The sequence below is a fragment of the Chlamydotis macqueenii genome, chromosome 10 (genome assembly GCF_036417535.1).
Source record: "Chlamydotis macqueenii isolate bChlMac1 chromosome 10, bChlMac1.mat, whole genome shotgun sequence".
In the NCBI taxonomy this organism is placed as follows: domain Eukaryota; kingdom Metazoa; phylum Chordata; class Aves; order Otidiformes; family Otididae; genus Chlamydotis; species Chlamydotis macqueenii.
In genome coordinates this window covers 8,165,277-8,184,742 of record NC_141565.1, presented here as the reverse complement: position 1 = coordinate 8,184,742, position 19,466 = coordinate 8,165,277, and the positions used below count along the sequence as shown (strand labels likewise).

General features: G+C 35.8%; 1 protein-coding gene across 2 annotated transcripts in view; it reads right to left on the bottom strand.

Moving 5' to 3' along the window:
• CACNA1D (calcium voltage-gated channel subunit alpha1 D) overlaps nt 1-19,466 on the bottom strand; it is a 195,715-nt gene that overhangs the window by 60,988 nt on the left and 115,261 nt on the right. The window contains exons 12-24 of one of the 2 annotated variants that reach the window (XM_086755918.1): nt 17,608-17,768; nt 16,798-17,023; nt 16,445-16,652; nt 14,473-14,593; nt 13,350-13,464; nt 12,575-12,644; nt 11,889-11,958; nt 10,952-11,096; nt 9,005-9,134; nt 6,122-6,181; nt 5,982-6,041; nt 1,629-1,735; nt 404-491 (exon numbers count right to left, since the gene is read on the bottom strand). In XM_086755918.1, coding sequence (XP_086612044.1) covers nt 404-491; nt 1,629-1,735; nt 5,982-6,041; nt 6,122-6,181; nt 9,005-9,134; nt 10,952-11,096; nt 11,889-11,958; nt 12,575-12,644; nt 13,350-13,464; nt 14,473-14,593; nt 16,445-16,652; nt 16,798-17,023; nt 17,608-17,768 — 1,561 coding nt within the window. The remainder of the gene's footprint in view (nt 1-403; nt 492-1,628; nt 1,736-5,981; nt 6,042-6,121; nt 6,182-9,004; nt 9,135-10,951; nt 11,097-11,888; nt 11,959-12,574; nt 12,645-13,349; nt 13,465-14,472; nt 14,594-16,444; nt 16,653-16,797; nt 17,024-17,607; nt 17,769-19,466) is intronic. The other variant, XM_086755919.1, reaches the window with a different exon arrangement.

Genomic DNA, 19,466 nt, shown 5'->3' with positions numbered 1-19,466 from the left:
AACTACTATTTTTGTGTTGTCAGGATTATACCTATTACCATGACTGAACTTGTTTTCCAAATTTGTCTATGAGTCTGTTGACGCAGTCCCATCAACATCAACTGACTAAAAATTATAATTCCATTATAAGCATTATGGAAAAAGAATTAAACTTTGCTCTGACATGTTTGTTCACAGCAAGCATTACAGTCAAAATTCACTCTCCATGGCACTGGTGTTCCTGCACATACAAACTGCTGTAACTGTGGGGAGAATCTGGCCTAGTACGTTTCAGGATCAAGAATTTATTTCCTTGCCCTGTGAACTCATTTAGGCAATTCCTCGTGTGCAAGAATTTTTAACCTGAGGCAGAACTGAAGAATCAGGCCAACAGAAATATAACTTAAAAAATAAAAATAAACACCTTAAGTCCTTTTGCTCTGTTTATTGCCCGTAGAGGCCTCAAGACTCTTAAAACTCTGAGGATCTTCACAACTGAGATAGCACTTGATCTAGAGGGAAAAAAAAAAGTTATTCTCTTACTTTTAAAGTAACTGATTTTATGTCTAAGAATAACAATGTTCTTGCAACTTTCTTATACACAAAATTTTAAAAAGTCTTAAGATATATATATACAAGATTTTTTAGAAGTATTTCTTTATTGAACCTTTATTAACATTAGAAAATAGTATCAACTTCAAATACTGTAAGAATTATTTTGATTTCTGGAGCAACTTGGGAATTAACAGCTCAGAAGTTTGTATGACACTGTAATGCAGTTAAGTTCAGTCAGGAGCAAAACAGTCCCCAGAGTACGTTTCAGTGTTGACAAGCTCTTCCAAAGACACTGTGCAAGTCCTACAAATCAATACCTTAACTTCCAACCAGCTGCAGATGAAGATACCTCAAATGACTCATTCTCTTTATCTGAGTAGCTAGGAATACATTTTGAGGGAATAATAGTAGACAACCTTTAAAGAACACATTATGAAACTGAAAGCTTGTGTAATAGGTATTCTAATACTAGCAGAATACAAACTGGGAAGCAGTTGACTGACACCCAGCCCTTCCTCATTTCTAAGTCACTATGGATTTCATAGATTATTTTAAACAAGGACAACTGCCCAGCAAATCAATAAACACCTTCAGACTCTTTTATTATGTTTAGTCTGATCCAAACAAAAAAAAAAAAAAAAAGAAAAAGAAACAAAAAATCTCTTGACTATCACTTACAGTCCTGATTAAGGTTCAACTTCTCTCCCCTTCAAATACTGTCAAGTTACAAATTCCAGGAGGGCAATGCTGAAAAAACGAACTCATAGAACTAGATTGTAGATGTGGCAATAGCACACAAGAAGGTATATAAACCTCCTAAAGCTCCAGGAATGACTTGCTATACAATACAGTGTCACGGTGCTCTTCCTTATTCTCTTGGTAATAGTGGGAAGTAGTATTTATTATGTTTCCCATGTGTACTAGTAATGAGTTACAACACTCTCATATAAAGCACTACCTCTTGCCAGTCCTAACCCTGAACATTGATACTGCACACCCACATGCAATGGGGGAACAAAGGGAACTGAAACACTGATTTCAGTATAAAACCCAAAGCAAAAATACATCATTCACATCGTAAGTATAGTACTTACTGAATGCCAAATGATACCAGAGAAACACCCACAACCAGCAAATCCAGCAAATTAAAATAATTCCTGCAGAAGGACCCTTTATGAAGGAATGCTCCAAAAGCTGTCATCTAAAAATAGAATTGTTACACATTTAGTCTATATTTCAATTTATTCAAATTCACATTTAGGCTGTTTACAAGACACTTGCCTAGAGTGTGAATGCATACAATATTATCTCACTTTCTAAAAGCAATTGAAATATAAACCAATCCCTCTATTTACATTCAATCTTTCATTTCAATCATAAAACTTCTGCTCAAGTAACACCAGCAAATGTGTTAATTATTTCTCATGTCAACAAATGTTGTATTTTGTGTAAGAACAGATTAGGCTGAGCTGATTACACTAATTGATTGGGCCTTCATTAGAAAAATAACAGTAAGAACCATAAAATTTCCATGCTTACTGAACTGTAAGGTCCAGATTCTGACTCCTAGTCATTCATACTCTCTGAAAATCCATTGCAAAAATCTGAGAGTCAGATCTGGTACAGAACCAGCACAAAGCTGTCATAAGGCAGCATTACACTGCTATTCACCTTTGGCTCATAGGAGATATGTTAAGATCATGAGTGGGTATCTTGGAAAAACCTGGAACAACCCATAGATTGTTTTGTATTATGTGTGGACAGTCCCCAGGTTTTGCTGATCTGTGGGGAATATAAAACATTGCTCTTCCTATTGGACTTTCTCTTCATTTTTTGCTTTCTGTGCCTAAATTAAGATGAAAGAAGCACATGAAGAAACTTCCATGCATCATTTGCAGGTTTCATTATGAGCCAGTGACAGAGACTCAATTAATTGTGGCTGCAGACAGAATCTGTGCAGATATTCTCAGGCATGGCAAAGCTGAAGTTGGCCCCTAAATCTACCCTTACCATAATAGAGAGTAAGTACCAGTTTAAAAATGCACAGAGGAAGGCAGTTAAGCCACCAGAAGCACAGAATCTGCACTTGAGTAGAATTTTGCATTGTTTTTTCCATAGTTACAGATTAAGACTGAAACACTGAAAGTAAACCTGAAATTAGAATAAGAATACCTTTGAAAAATACCTAGTAGTCAGGCATATGGATTCTAATTTCTTCAGCCTTAAAGTCCTCTTAAAGTACTCTCCGCTACTCATTGTTTTCCAGAGGCAAGAAAACTCAGTGCCAGTCAGAGAACATCTGATATTACTTTCTGTTCTGCTACTCAAGATGGAGCAAACAGCTTTTATTTCCTTTCCTCTTGTAGCAGATGATTACATCTTTCAAGACTGTTTCACAATGCAGAACAGAGCTACCATCAAGGGGCATCTCAGTCTACTGCGCCACTACTCGTGTCTACAAACCTGCAGGCCTTTTGCATGAAAAACCATCAGTGTCAGTGAAAGCTATAAATGTGCAAAAAAAAGAGATGCATTTTTCTTGGAAGTCCTTCTCTCCTTATTCTCATATTAAACTTCTTTGTCATGATCAAAATACTAAATGTTCCTCAAAATTAGAAGAATAAAAATACTAAACTTTAACCTATGCCATAACATGAGAAATATAATATAGTTATATTCTAAAATTTCCAATAAATTCCTAGCTCTTTTCACTTGCAGCTGTACAGAGTATGGTTAAACTCATTAAAATCAGAGGGAGCTGAACACTAAAATAACCCTGAATACCAAACCTACATCTAGCTACAAATACTCATTTACACTGTAGTGTGTTATCAGTCAGCAGCAAAGTTTTACATAAAGATTCCAACAAAAGTAAATTTACTAAAAATACAGGTGAAGTACATTATCTCTCCACCTTTATATGGAGACCTTTATATGTAGCGTATTTCAATCGCTACAAATCCCAGCAGAAGCATTTGACTAAAACTCTCTATAGCAGATCATTCTATTCTTTGTACAGATAAAGACCAAAGCCAAGTCTGGAGTGGACCTGAGGGGGTGAGCGCTGTCACACAGCCTGCAGTGGAGCTGATTCTGCAGGACACTCACTGAACGGAGCACCTGGGGCACAACCAGTGCTACTCCTTTCCTCCTGCCTGTAATTCCATACCAGTAGGGACTGGTTTAAATGGTGTGATTAGCACAGCTGGGGCAAGGTTAAGAGCACAAGGCCCTAATTTGATCTTTGCTCTGATGTCTTAATGTTTCCCAAGTATGGCAAAAAGGATGATAAACTGGATTTCAATGTCATGTGGGGAATTCTTAAATGCTTTGAACTGGTGTTTCAGCTTTTCTGTTACATATCCTCACTCATATACTTGATACCATGTAACACAGAAATCCTCATGTCTGCAGAGCCATCAATAAGGCTGAGCACAAGGAGACTCTCCACACAGAGAGTTACTCTGGTTTAATGCTTGTTTTTTGGGCGTTTATGAGTTTCTTTGCTGCAGCTGATAACATTGCCTCTGGTTATCAATTTCAGTTTCATATTTTTTTTGCCTGAAAATCAAGGAATGCTATTGTTACTGCAGGTCTCATCTTGAATATACTCCTTGCAGAACACACGCAGCTTCTGTACGACTTAGATACTGTGGAAAGCATAGCGCAAAACCCAGCACAGAAAACACAGAGGACTCCAGCCATAAGCAAGCAAAGCCAGTGTCTGAGGCATGTTAGTAAAGCAGGCACTGTATACCTGTGTCATGTCCTGGTTGCCCATTAATTTTTTTATGGTACAATTTATTTTCCTTTATAAACATACGAGAGTGCACTGCAGGGCAGAGCTTCCTGGAGAAAGTGGAGTGAGGAGCATCAACATTTTTGGCTCTGACAGGGCTTCTTGTTTCTTTGCAATTTTTTACAATGTCAGATTTCAGCAGCCCAAGCTCTAGAGATTCCTACTTCCCTTGGATAACTTTTGAGTCACTCAGTGTCACAATCATTTGCAGTTAGTAGGAATCTTGCTTTTCTTAACACATCCAGTTATGCCTCTTTATGCCAAGCTTTATAATTCCTCTGTCTCCTAGAGAAACACAATTACAACTGCAGGAGCTATACAATCTGCTCCTCAGAGCATGTGGAAGTTTACCAACTCTCTTCTGTCACAGAAATGGTGGTAACATTTTGCACGGCTTCCTAAATTCAGAGTTGGGAACTAGTTTGATCTAATGCTACAGTTCTTTTCAGTGCTTTGCTCTTTCCTTTAATTTGACCTTCTCTAGCAGAGGAGAAAAAAAAAAAAAAAAAAAAGATATTTATTTTAGAATGCTAGAAATGTTATAAAATAAATCAAGTCTATAGCAAGCTCCTCACTACTAAAAATGAGAAATGAGGGGATAAAAGTAAGCCTGGGAGAATATTTAAAAGCATAAAAATAGTCTACTAACAGTACAGCTTATCTTGTAAACAGCCCAAATATTGCATCAATTAGTATTAATCAAATCGCATTGTGAAGAGTATGCACAGCAATATGAGCAAAAGCTGGGAGAAGAGATTTTGTTAAGCTTAATCCTCAACTGGAAATGCAAAGTTTATGTACAGATTCTCATAGAGTACCAGAAATTTTTAAGTGTATAGATCAGGGTTACTCAACCAAAAACTCATGGTGAATATGCACAGCATGAAACTTTTAGGAATCATGTGTAAATCTCTGAAAAAATATTTTGCAAATTCCCACAAAAAAAATTTGATTTCTTTGTTCGTAATTTTCTTATGTGTGAACCTAATCCTCAGTTATATGGCTTCTTTGCCAGAGTAAGACTCATACATCTGAGTAACCCCAATGGATATTCTTAATAATCAGTACACAAACTATACATTAAAATGCCAATTTTTGATTCATGCATGGGTAATACATTTAAGCAAGCATATTTATGCCTTTCTGTGTATTTAAATGTATGCCCAAGATAAATGCAAAGTATCTTAGTATATAGATAGATAAATGCAAGATATCTTGCAAGTCCTATTGCAAGAAAATAGTTATCTACTATTTTAGCTCTGTGAAAATAGTTCAGCAAAGTAAATGAGAAATTACATGCTCCCTCCTTAAAGACTGATTATCTTTTTTGGAAATGCCAGAGCAAGGAGAAGGAAAAGCTCATGCGCAGTGAATTATTTTTCCCTTTTCTGACAACTGTAAGTTTAAAAAGGGTAAAAAATGAATTATTAAATTGATGTAATGATAAAAAAATCAGCTTCTTCATGCACCCAATGGTAAAAAATGACCAATCAAAACTATGAGGAACTGTCAAAAAAATCCTCTGGTTTAAAAAAAGTTTAGCTTTGATCGCTTAGAGAAAAGGTGAAGAACACTTCAAGTGCCTTTTCTTGGCAGGTGACACACAAGGAAAATCCTTTTAAACAAACTTCCTTTAAAAACCTGTTACCTTCAAAATGATCTCAAATGTAAACATACTAGTGAAGACATAATCTGCATACCCTAGGATCTGGAAGGTAAACAAAAAGTTACAAACATTATTGCTAAAGCTGCTTTTGAGCTAACAAGGATCAATTAACAATGCATTACCTTTAACAGGATTTCAACAGTAAAGATGGCTGTGAAAGCATAGTCAAAGTAACCAAGTATCTGCAAGGTATAATACGTGCCACAGTAAGAAATCCATCTATTAATAAATTTTTACAGTTTAGACCACATGCACAACACCACCTGAATTAATCTAAGTAGGTAGACGGGGAATTTAGACAAAGGAGTTCAAAATTCCAGCTACTGTGCAACCATTTTTATTTACTTAAAAATTTATCAGATGCCACTGTGCTTAGATATTAGATTTCAATCTTAAAGAGTTAACAGGACCCAATAAGCAACACTTTCTTTCAATTCATACTTTCCTCTACCAGCTTTCACAGGTACTTTCTTCAGCCTTTAGCACAGATAAAGAATCTTACAGAAAAGAACAAACAGTTATTATTATTCTTTTTTTTTTAACCCAAGTATTACATCAAAAATAAAATTTCAATGGATGCTTCTAGATTGCACATCATTCTATGTGCTGTTACATTATATTGCTCCTGAACAGACTGGCCTAGAGTGTCACAAAGCAAATTAATGAATAACTAAATTACTTAAAGTCAGCACTACAACTCTCTCTTCTTGAACTTGGAAGATACAAGAAGTGACTTATTTGTAGAAAATTTAAAAGAGCCCACAACAGTTGCACAGTAATATGCAAATTTTTAAAAGCCTATGGATGTGATATCGACCTCACTGCTAATGACAGGAACACTGCCATATATTTCAGTACAACCAAGATTTCACCTTCCGAAGGTGGCCATACTGCTAGCCCCACATTCAGCAATCGACATACATTGCAGTATGGTACTAGTTTGGTTTCAAGGATCCAGCAATCTAACTAGCAAACAGTTGTGCATAGAAACATGTTGCCAGTGGTTCAGCAATGAATAAAATGAGAAGGAGAAATAAAATAAAGAGACAACACACAAAGAAAGTATTCCTATTAGATTATATAAAAGGAAATGTTTTTTTCCCCATGTTCAGCTGAAGATCACATCCTTCTGTCCCTTGCTGTGGCAGAAAAAATAGGCAAAGATTAAAGCCATTCAACAAAGATTGAACAGGAAGGAATTCATTCTAAAGTTAAAATAAAATATTTAAAGGCATTCCAGTTTGTAAACTTTTAGTCTCTTGCCTTGAAGGAACATGATCATTTGAGGTAGTAACAAGAAAAATATGCAGGTCTGATGCAATTTTGAATATTTATAACAAGAGGGTGATGCCTTCTTGAAATTACTCACACAATTTACCTGTCTCTCAAATAGGAATAATCCTTTCAGTTACCACCACTCTCCAGTTACATTTTCCTAGTACTCCTCTGGTCACAAATACAATTATCAGCCCTTCAAGCCATTTATACAATAACAATTTTAGTATTGCCCACCAGCTCTCTTTTTCTTATCCTTTAGTGTGATTTATTAATAAGATCATACTTGTCCAGTTTTATAGATATGGGGAGCACACAGCTCTACTGAATAGTACATGAAGAGTGTCTTTGTGCTTTTGACCTCTTTTTACCTTTGAAGAAATTTTTAGGTTTTTGGTTTTTACAAATGCTACTGAAAAAATGTTTAGACAATGTCTACAGCCAAAAGAGAATTTTTAGAGGCTCAGTCTACACTAGCAAGAGCTAAAGGTACACAGCCTCTACTGACCTAATAGGTCCATGTTTCCTGTAACAGGTGGAAAAGTTTCTCTAGCTCCATGGCAATCGCTACAGATCAATTTATATCTTAAACACGAGATGCCTGGAAGTTCTGTCAAAGTTCCCACAGCCTATTACCAAGTGGATCACCTCAACTATTTCAAAGCTAATCTAAGGCATGGACAACTCATAATAACATGAGAGGCTTGCTTCACCAGTAATATAAGTCCAACAAGTGTAAGACAAACATTAGTGGTCACCAGGGTGGATTTATTTTTGTTTCTCTGTCTAATAATTGTGCATTTGAGAAACAAGCAAGTCTTCTACTATATTAAGAACCTAAAATGGGGGATTCTGGAATTTGTTTTAGGAGAACACAGATGTTTACTTACAAAACTACTTAGTTTACAAACTACATTTTTATTCAATAATAAACATATACCTGAAATTAATATTTACACAAATATTTTGTTTCCACAAGTATATCTAAAAAAAAGGATGCAGAAACACTTTAAAATTTTTGGGTTTGTATACAGGCTGAAATGGCATTTGACACTGAATCAAGGCAAGAGCTGGGCATGCTCTGATCCTTAACATATGAGTTTAGAAAAAAGTGAAACTCGTTTAGTTTCTGATATGGTCAATCAGGAATCCAAGGATCTTCAAGTCCAATGTGCTGGTACTCAAATTCATTAGTGTGGCCACACTAGCTTCTTTGAAAGAAGAGGTAATATCCTTACAAATCCATATGTGCATTGACAGAGTGATACTCTGAGTTCCCCAAGACCATATAATAGAGTCAACAAAGGAGAAAAGAGGACAGGTCGGAGTCTATTCCATACATGTTTTAAACAGTGATAATTTTAACTGGCATTTTTAAATCAGTGCCAAAGACTGAGAGGCACTAAGAGTAATTCAGGAAATGCATATCAGGTACATCAGCTGAAAATTATGAAAAAAATATGAAAATTATAAAGATTATGTTCAGCTTGAGCATATTTTATTCTGTTATGTTTATAGCCAAAGGAAAAACATTATGTACATAATAAACAATTCTAATACCTACTATGTTCCATCAATTAAGTTACTTGTCTTAAAAAAAAAAAAAGTATGACTTGAGAAAGGAAAGGGAAAGTTTCTTAACTTGAAAATTAAACATGAGGCACTAGTCCCAGAGGATTCTTATCCTGTGAGGCTATATTTATCTTCAGACATAAAAATGAAGAGCTTACATTATTTCGAAAAGAGTGGCTGCGAATTGGATCTTCTGCTGCTAGGGAAACACTGCTCAGCATGATGAAGACAAGGATGAGGTTGGTAAAGATGTGGTGATTGATGAGTCTGTGGCATCCCACTCGAATTCTGAAGAAAAGATACAAAAATATACCATGTGTGCAAATAGAATTCACAGATGGCTAATATACAACATGTTTTCTGTTACTCTGCCAACAATGACACAACAGAGCAAACAGTGGCATCTAAAAGCAGCGCAAATGCTGAAGTTATTGCTCTGATTTCTAAAAAAGTAAATAAATTCAAAATCCAATCCACTTGTAGTGAAGATGCACTTACCAAAGGAATCTGAGACAGGATTTCCCAGCTCTTGTTGGTTTTCAATGGGTTATGAATGCTACTACAAGTTCCAGTGTTTGTACCACTGTCCACATACAGAGGGGCCAATGCCAAAAGGAGCAACGCTAGATAATACATCATTTCAGATCCCTAGTTTGATTTTATTGTTATTAAAGTTGTTGAAAATACTCATATGGTAAGATGTGGCTTAGGCTGCAGATCTCATTGTGGTAGTTAGAGACTCAACCTAAATCAGAATCTCTTGTGAAGATTTTCCTGTAGAATTATAGGACAAATGGGTGTTAAAGACCACAGAGCTGCTATGTTTCAGCCACATAACATGAAGTGAAACTGCACATATGCTTAGAGTCACTAAGTCCAAGGTTATTACAAATACAATCGAGCACCTTGGTAGAAGAGATCTGGGATTAAACTGGCAAAAAGGCAGGATCAGGTTTGTAAGTAAGACTGAAGTTGTCTAAATTCTGCTGAAGAATCAGACGGCTCTTGGGGAAAATTTGTTCCCCTGTTGTTAAGTATATGATTTGACTATAGCGTATCTTATTTAAGAAAGATGGCCATTTTGGCCTGAGAGTATGTAGCATTAATTGAGGCCAAAAGCAATTTAGTATGTTCAACAAATTTAATGTTTTTGCATTCAGCATATGTGTTCTTAAAATTACTAGTTTAAATAGCTCTCTTCCCAGTTTGTTTGAAAATTCTGAAGAGCTTTGGACAACCCATGCAACCAGATATAAGCCCAAAACATTGTATCTTGACCATCACACCATCTTCTAAACTTAATTGTGATGACCTCTGCCAGTCAGAAGACAGCGTTCTCCCATGCCAAATAACTTTTAAACCTCCTTCTAATACTGCTCATGAAATTGCTATATATGAATGTAACAGCTATATTCAGCCTATAGGAACTGAATTTAGTTCACTTGTTCACTTCCATCCAATAATCAGTAACGATTTCTACTAACTACTGAAGCTTGCTTTCTTTATCAGTGTAGAACTACAAATGCTCTGGAGTTAGACTGAGTGGTGAAAGATTTCAATTCCCCCCAAAATACAACTACTACTGTTCTTGATTTTTTAAGTCATTTGTCTTTATCTTCTGTGTTTGCCTTAACCTGGGAAAACATTGCTACCCCAAGAGGTATTTATTCATTCTCTCTTTCTTTTCTCTTTTTCTCTCTCTTACTTTCCCTTCTCCTTCCTCACCGGTATTGCTCCATGAAGATTCCTAGAGTTACTAATAATCCTATCTCATGTAGAAGATGCTCAGGTCTTACATCACATCTTTTATATCCAAGGACTAACATAACTAAATAGCTAATATGCATTAAAGGATACTTTCCAGAGACATGGAGACTTGACAGAATATATGAACAAAATGCTATTATCTTCAACAGCAGGAAGCAAATTAAGATATTTATCAAATACTTTTCATTTACTAAGTTATTTAGAAATTTTTTTGAGAGAATCTAATCTCTCCTGCTGAAGATAATAGAGTTCTATTTCTAACCTCACTGGAATGAGGCCTGTTCCTTCCCTGCTAAGCCTTGAAGGACTAAAACAGTACTTTTCAAAATTATATTTACGGATTGGTGCTGCTGAAAATGAAGAAGGCACTCCCTTCAGGGATCGGTGTTATTTTCTCCTTCATATTTAGTTCCGATATTCTACGGGGACGTGGGCCTGCTGGTACTTCTGGTTCATCCTCTTCATCTTCTTCATCTTCACCTACTTTAAATTGAACACTTTTTTTTTACTATAAAATAAAAAAACACCTGAGGTTCTGTTCATAACAATATAAAAGCGTGGCTTGTATTAAAATATATATGGCTTATAGGAAATACATATTCATAGTGTGGCTTTAAAAAAAATAATCTATGAATCAATACATGAATATCCATACAGTTGTCATGAGCTTATATACACGTTTATGTGCATGTATGGTTGTGTGCATAAGTGGCCCCGACCAGCCTCATTTGGGGTCTTCACTCACATCCCTTGCAGATGGGCTCTGAAGCCCCACTTAAGCTCAGCCCCTGACCATGCCCAAGTTGTGTTGTAGGGGTGCTGAGCTCTGCGCACTGGTTAAGCACTTAGCGCTCAAAAGGCAGGGTATATTTCTGTAATAGGCACCCAGACAATCAGACAGAACTGTTTTTTAGATAAGTAAGTTCACTGGAATGGAAGAAGCTAAGAAAAAAGTGATCGAACATCATCAGCCCTGGAATGTTCTTTTTCACCAAACGTTTCAGAAAACTTTAGAATTTGCTCTCACATCCAGAAAATACTGTGACAGCAGTCTTCAGGCTCTCAGCATTAACTCTTATATGCTGTTTGTACTGTCTAGGAAGCTGCAGGACAAGATAATAATACCTAGCAGCTTACAGGTCCATTTATCCACTGACAACAGAACACAACTTCATCAATTTCAAAGGAATTGATCCAGTGTTCAGCAAGAGTAAGTTTAGGATATTTCAGCAAAGAAACTTAAATGTGTTTGTCTTCTGCCTGGTATTCACATACCTGGTACATCACAGGGTGGATAGGGATCTTTATCCTCATCCTCTCCGTCTCCATATTCAGCAATCGTCACCTACAGCAGTGAAAGGGATGCACAAGAAGAAAAACAAATTTAAATATAGCTTGGAGTATAAAGTTCAACAGAAAGCCAACCAAATAACCCTGTGAAGTCAGGGAAATGATCCCTATGCTTAGTCTGAGTTTTCTGAAACAGGGTTACTCTGAGAACAGAGAAGAGTTGACAGTTTAATACATATTTTTTAAAGATTATTTTTAGATAGCATCCACATTCTTCTGTCTGTGGAGAAAATAACCAATAGACTTAGTAAAAATTACCAAGAATATTTGAACATTCTACTAAAATTTTATCATTCACTAATCTCTTCCATTGGATTTATCAGACAAAATACCTACAGGGTTCCTAAAATAATGTCATTTTTTTCTAACATTAACTATTTCATGTTCTGAGAGCTTCCCTTCTCAGGGTATCTTGAAACCAAAAGGATTTTCTGGGCTAAGAGTTTCTGGGAGGATGCAAAACATCAGAACTAAGTTTCCTTTGCCTGGAAAAAAATGTAGGGATGATGAGACCATAAAAGAAATCGTACAATGCACAGCAGTCTTGGAAAGTACTCCCTAGCAAAATTAGTAAAACTTCTTAGAAAAGACACAATTTTTAGAATAAACACCTTACTATCCTTGGGCTTCTTTTGGTCATCTTCTGACTTCTCACTTTTTTTATTTTCCAGACTCTCTTTTCTACAAAACAACACAACAACAATTACAAAGCATGTCATGTAAAGACAGAAGATTTTAAGTGAACTATATCCATTCTATGAAAAGTTAAGAGAGCACACCTAAAATTACACAGTGCAATATTTTAAATTATTTGCACAGTTGCAGGTGTCAGAGCAATAAAATCTATTGCATTTGAACGCAATGATCCATTTAAAAGATTATCATTTTGAATATAATTCAAGAAGATAATCCCTTAAAAATTCAATGCATGAAAATTGCTCCATTCTAGAGGGATAAACTGTGCCCTTGGACTCATACAAACAACTTGCATTGACTTCAATAGGCTTGTACTGATTTCAAAGGAAGGTTTTCTCCTTGTCTATATAAGGCTTAGAGAACTAATTCCTTAGGGAGTTGTGCACTGGCAACAACAGATACATTCTTGTTCTAATTGCACAATAAATCCTACCATTGCAACGTGTGAATATCAGCTGGATTATCATTATGTCCTTAATTCACCCCATTTTCCCAATTACTACCCAACTTTTATCTAAAAATCATACTAATCGGGTCTTATTTTAATGTCTAGGTAAACACTTCTTTTTTTCTGAGTCTAATAAATTTTGAAGATGGTAAAGACATTTATACAATGAAAAACCTTATGAAAGAATTCTGTACCCTCCTCCTTCCCTCTCCTGCCTATTCAACATGCACGTGCTATTTTACCTTGCATTCTTTTTCCTTTCCTTTTCTTCAGCTTCTTCCTTCTGAGCTGTATTTAGACTTTCAGCATCTGCCAAGTTATCCACAGCAATGGCCAAGAAGACATTTAGCAAGATATCTATTTCAAATAATTTTAAGGACATTATACCTTACTATACTTGTTTGGCTTACTATCAGCATAAACACTGACAACGTGAGAGATACAAAATGCATGCTCCCAACCTACAGTATATAGATTTGTGATGCTGGAGTGTAGTGCAAACAACACTAATTTAATGGACTAGATTAATATTGGGAGTAAAATGAGCAGAGATCTATCAGGGTCACTGATTTTTAAATAGCAGAATACTGATATGTTTTTAAAATAAATTAAATTCAACTTCATGCTAGCCTGATCAAGTTTCAAATATGAAATTTTGTCTATTTAGTGAGGACTGTTCAGGCATTTGGAAAAATTCATTTTTATAATGCACTATCATCTGTGTCTACAACAATCTATATCAAATTCTGTACTTCAGTCCATATCAGTTAAGTACAAATACTGATACAAATACCATACGGTACAGAAACTGTACTGATACAAGTACAGTACAGTACAGGCCAAGGAAGTATTTCCAGTACACTGAAGGCAGGGAAGGGGAATGCTTTAGCCGAGTTAATCATAACTGACTCAACATTTCTCATGCAGATTTCTCTCATCTGGTCCCTGAACTACACAATGGATCACTGGCTACATTGTCAGTGTGTGTCAGAATTAACGGGGCTGTGTCAAGTGCAAAAGGATGAAGAGGAAATTACTGCCATAGAGATCAGACTACATCCATGCATCTTCAGTGGGAGAGATGTCAAATAGAGACAAGCAGGTAGAATCTGTTTTCCCACTGAAGGAATAAAGAAAAAACTGTCTGGTTTCTGCCATTGTGGTGGTGTCTGGAGATGGGCTCGGAGATCACTGAGGTTTCATTCATTAGGGAATGGTATACAAAGAAAAGTCTATTTAAAAGACTTAGCACACACAGAAAGCGCTTGCATATCCATTGCAATTTACTCCCTGCTAGAGAAATTTTGCACATGTCCCTGGCACACAGCCCCATTTGGAGATATTTCCAGTGACTGCAAAGGATACAGTTACCACAGATGAAGAGGATAATGAAATATATACAGACTATCATGCCTGACGATGATGGGCCACCATATGCCATTATGCCATCATACATAACAGCATTCCAGTCTTCACCTGTTAGAATCTAAGAAGCAGATATACTATTAGTAACTCAACATCATAAAGAGCAGTAGAGAAATATGTTTCCTCTGACCATAATACAAAATAAGGCTAACCTTCTGTATACATAACCTTCTGTATACATAATCTTTTCACACATAGTTTTAAAATTTCCATTTAAATAAGCATCTCCTGAAAGCTTGCGTTTAACTCTACTAGCTTTTATTTTATGCTACGCATTTAAATCACTGAACTTAAAAAGCAAAAATCATAGAAATAGAAGCCTATAATTTTATTGTTTGGCAAGCAAGAGCACTGATTTTCAGTAACGCCACGTATGTAGTAATGCTCGCCAATGTTCCTTGTTCCTCAAAATCAAGTTAGTATATGTTTTAAGGTGTATATAATTTGTTAACCATGCAAATTGGTCTACCCAATTTCAGTTTTAACAGGGACTGGCCACTTCATAATAAATCATATAATACAGGTACCACATACATACTCTACTGCTATAGCTTTTGAAATGGTAGTTAATTTAAACTGAATGCTGTAGGAGAATTACATTATTTTCTTATTAGCCATTGTTTCACATAATTTCACAGAAGTCTAAAATAATTTTACAGAAATCTGTTGATTAGTTAAAAGGATAGTTTACAATGAGGCAACTCCACTTTTTCTGTACTATGGCAAAAATTCTGAGTATGACAATGTAGGCTATAGGGGCATTTTATATATTTTTAAGTAGCGTATTAAAAATTATCAATTATATCCTGAGAAAACATGTAATACTGATTCTCCTTCCAAATAATTAAGTGGTTGTTCAAGAAAATTATATGCATGCCAATTTCTGAAATTCATTTTTGGAGAGCTAAACTTATCAAGCTGATTTTCATAGTTGGTAAGCACCCAACAAGTTGGTTGCTCCAGAGTGTATTCTGAAACTGAAAGAAGCCTCGTTCCTTTGAAAATGAGGCAGCCTAAAATCTGAATAAAATCCAGTTCAGTTGAGTTTGAAAGTACAGCTTTAACTTTTCAAGGAGCATTGTCAGGTCAAACGTGGACGCTTTTCCTTTTAAGGAAATTTCTCATTAAGATTTCTTTGTGCTAAAATCACATGGAAGGATTTTTTGCTTGCTCTGGGCAGCCGCAAGATGAAACTTCTACCAAAAAGACAGAAAGCTGACACAAAGTTGAGTCTTGTAGAGTCAACTTTAAACACTCACCTACAATGTCTGAAATCCAATATAATGGTAATGTGCAAAACTGAATGTGAAAATGACTAGAAAGATTAAAACAAACTAAGTCCAGTATCCAAATTCGGAAAAATTATAAAAAGGATAATAAAGTAGCAAAAAGTAAATTCTAAGCATGGTCCTATCTTTTCACAAGTAACAGACAAGTTGCTTAAAATTTTTAATAAACCTGACAGTGTTTCTCTAAAGAAATTCATTATTATTTTTTATGTTATAGTAAGTTATATGACCCATATGCCAATATGCACTCTTACAATGCTTCTCATTTTTTCCTGCTTGGGAATAGCTGAACTTTCATATAGCTAATGACGTTGAAGAAAACAATTTGATTAAAATAAAAATAACATTCCACCTCTTTTTTCTAGTCATGTATTTGATGGACAAAGGATATTTAATTTCATGATATGACAGGTATGTTGTTGCATAGATAGATCAAATAAGACATGAAACAAATGATACAAATGGTGCAGAGTTACCAGAGTACTGAATTTAATGAGCAGAATGCTGCTTAAAGTAAACTGAATAAACAGTATTTGTGATTGCATTTTCAGGCAATATGATCACTTAAACAGTTTTTTGATCATCAAAGGTAAAATGTTTTATACGGGATGAAAGAAAGTTACCTGGAATACAGTTAAAAGAGCTTGTGGAAAATTATCGAAGGTGCTCCGTTTTGTTTGAGTTTCATCAAAATTAAATTTGCCTCCAAACAGCTGCATTCCAAGCAACGAGAAGATTATGATGAAGAGGAAAAGCAGAAGCAACAGTGAAGCAATGGACTTCATTGAGTTTAACAAGGATGCTACCAAGTTGCTCAGGGATGCCCAGTGCCTATAAATTAAAATGCGTGTGTTAACACACACCAAAAAATCCCCAAACAAAACAGTAAAAGAGCAGCGCATGATGAAGTATTACAAAAGAACTGCTGATCAGCCTTTCAGCTTTCCGTAAAGTTAGCAGTATTAGTTACTCTTACCTTGTTACTTTGAAAATACGCAGGAGACGAACACAGCGAAACACTGAAATTCCAAGGGGTGACATAATTTCCAACTCCACCAAAATGGTTTCAACAATGCCACCACAAACAACGAAGCAATCAAAGCGGTTAAAAAGAGAAACAAAATAAGCCTGTAGGCCCAAGCTGTACATCTTTACTAACATTTCACAGGTGAATAAAGCCAGAAGAACTTTATTTGCAATATCTGGAACAAAATAAAAAAAAAACAACAAGCAAACATTCCTGAATTATCTCATCGATTCCATTTTTATTTTAACATATCAGTGCTATACTTTCTATACTAGTTCAGAGCCTTTTGCTTAAGGAAGTACTGGTTTTTTTATGTTGAACTGTCTCTGATACCTAAGTGGTAAAAGTTTCACAAGGATGTAAAGCTTCCTGCCACCTATAAACTATCCATCTTTCCAGTCCATTGTGCAGTTCATGGGTGCTCAACTCACAGCTTGAGTCCACACTATAACTTAAGCAACACAGCCCACAGCACGTTCTACTGTGCCTGTTACCATTTCCTTCCTCATCATTCAGGTATGGCTTAACAACAAAAGTACGAGTATTTACAATTTAGTATTGTCAGTTTTTTCCTGGTATGCCATTAAGCTGTGTTACAGTTGTGGAAATCAAATACATTCAGTCATTTTTCTATCTCCCTTTGGCTAGGCTGTATATCCTTCAGGACAGCAAACAACAACAAAATGGCAAAGAAATGTAGGCACTGATAGAATGCAAGTATCTATAGTCAAAAACAGGACAAATAATTTTTGATTGTACCTTGGATCTGGGTCAGCCAGTCAGGTTGATTATAATGCTCCGACGAGATAGTTAATGTGTTCAGAAAGACCAAGACAATAACAAGCCAATAAAATGTGACGGATTTTACTGCAGCTCTACATTTTCTTCGATTAAATCGATTCCAGCGACGCCAGCGTCGACTGAAAGTTCAAATAAAAACAAATCTATTATTATACAGAAAACACATATGAACTTAAGGAGAGTTTATTCTGTGTAGAAAACAGAGTGCAAGTATGTATGTGTGAGCAGCTGTATTCTCATAAACATCTGCACAATACTTAGGTGTGTAAATTATTAGCAGTTGCAGATTAGGGAGTGCTCACTTGTTATTCCATTTTTGGATTTCATTACAGATTTTTAATTGTAAATCACAACTTTTGGAGACTCTAATTGCCTGTGACATAATTAGATTAAGCTGTATTTAACATTTCATTAAGTAACAAGATATAGCTGTCTTCCCAGGCCCCATACTCTTAATAGCAGTAAAGAAAAGCCCGTGAAGCAACTTAGAATTCAAACTACAGTAGTTTGAAAATGTAGACTTTCGAGTTAAACCACAGGCACCATTCTGGCAGGATTAAACACGACAGGAATGTTGAGATCAACTTTTAGAAGTCTACCTTATAATGTTAGAAATCTCAGTCAGTGACTTCTAGACATTTCTAGTGATGTGCCCTGAAATTGTGTCAGTGAACAGATTTTTGTGAAATTAATAAGAGTGACAATCAAGGACAAGTAGAGAGGCTGCATCTAGACATGAGTTGGATTCACAAGTGAGGGCATTAGCTTAGCTTTGGATTCATAAAACTAGGTTTAATTTATCTGCTTCATTTCTGGGAACTTTAGTAAACCAATTAGTCTCCTAGGGTTGCATTTCCATTTGTGAAATAGGAAGAAAATATACTGCTGGGTCACGGGAAGAGAAGAATTAGGAAGCACTTAATACTACCTAAAAAGCAGGCATGTAAAATTCACACATCCAGAACTAGAGCCGTAGACTCAGATAATACATTTTAGGAACCAACAACTACTTCATCCAAAATTCAAGGGACAGAGCAGGCACAGACTCCAACTGAAGCTTGACTTAGCCTTAAAATAGTAAAGAACTGAGAAGAGTGTGCATGTACGAGCTTCTTCCTCTATAGCTTCACTATCACGCCAATCTATCATAAAACTGTTGTGATGGAAAGGGGTGGTCTGCTCTCTTTGTCCTGCCCTCTCCTTTCCCTTTTGCTAAAAGTAGTCCTAATGAAGTGAGTCAGACCTGAGAATTTACTGGTGGAAACCAATTTCTTTTTTTCTGAGTTGGTTTTAGCTGGTCAGTTGTCTGATCCAACTAATTGCACTGCTGCAACACAGCAAAAGCAGGAAGAATGAGTGGCTGAGACAGGGGAAGGACACCGCAAGTCCTTTTGGCAGTACCGAAACATGAAACCCTGGCTTTTGAAAATTGTTACAAATAGCTAGGTGAATTTCTTAATAGTTCTAATGTCTGAATTAGCAGGTATTGTATTTACTATGTACAAAATCAGAAATCCTTTAAATCTGCCTCGGAAAATAGAACCAATATGCAATAACACCACCATAAAACAACTGAGCTTGGCACTGCATTCAAACATTAACTGAGTTTTCCTTATGCAACTTAAGTTTATACTTGTATTAATAGAAATTAATACTGGTTTCAGACAACAGTACAAGGATGTTTCAAGTTTCTGCAGTATTCCAGCCATAAAAAGGAAAAATATCCTGTCCTGATCTAAAGCAACACTGTATTCAAGAAAATTTTTATCTTGCCAGTCCTCTGCTAAACAGCAATACGACCATCATCAGGGATGGTT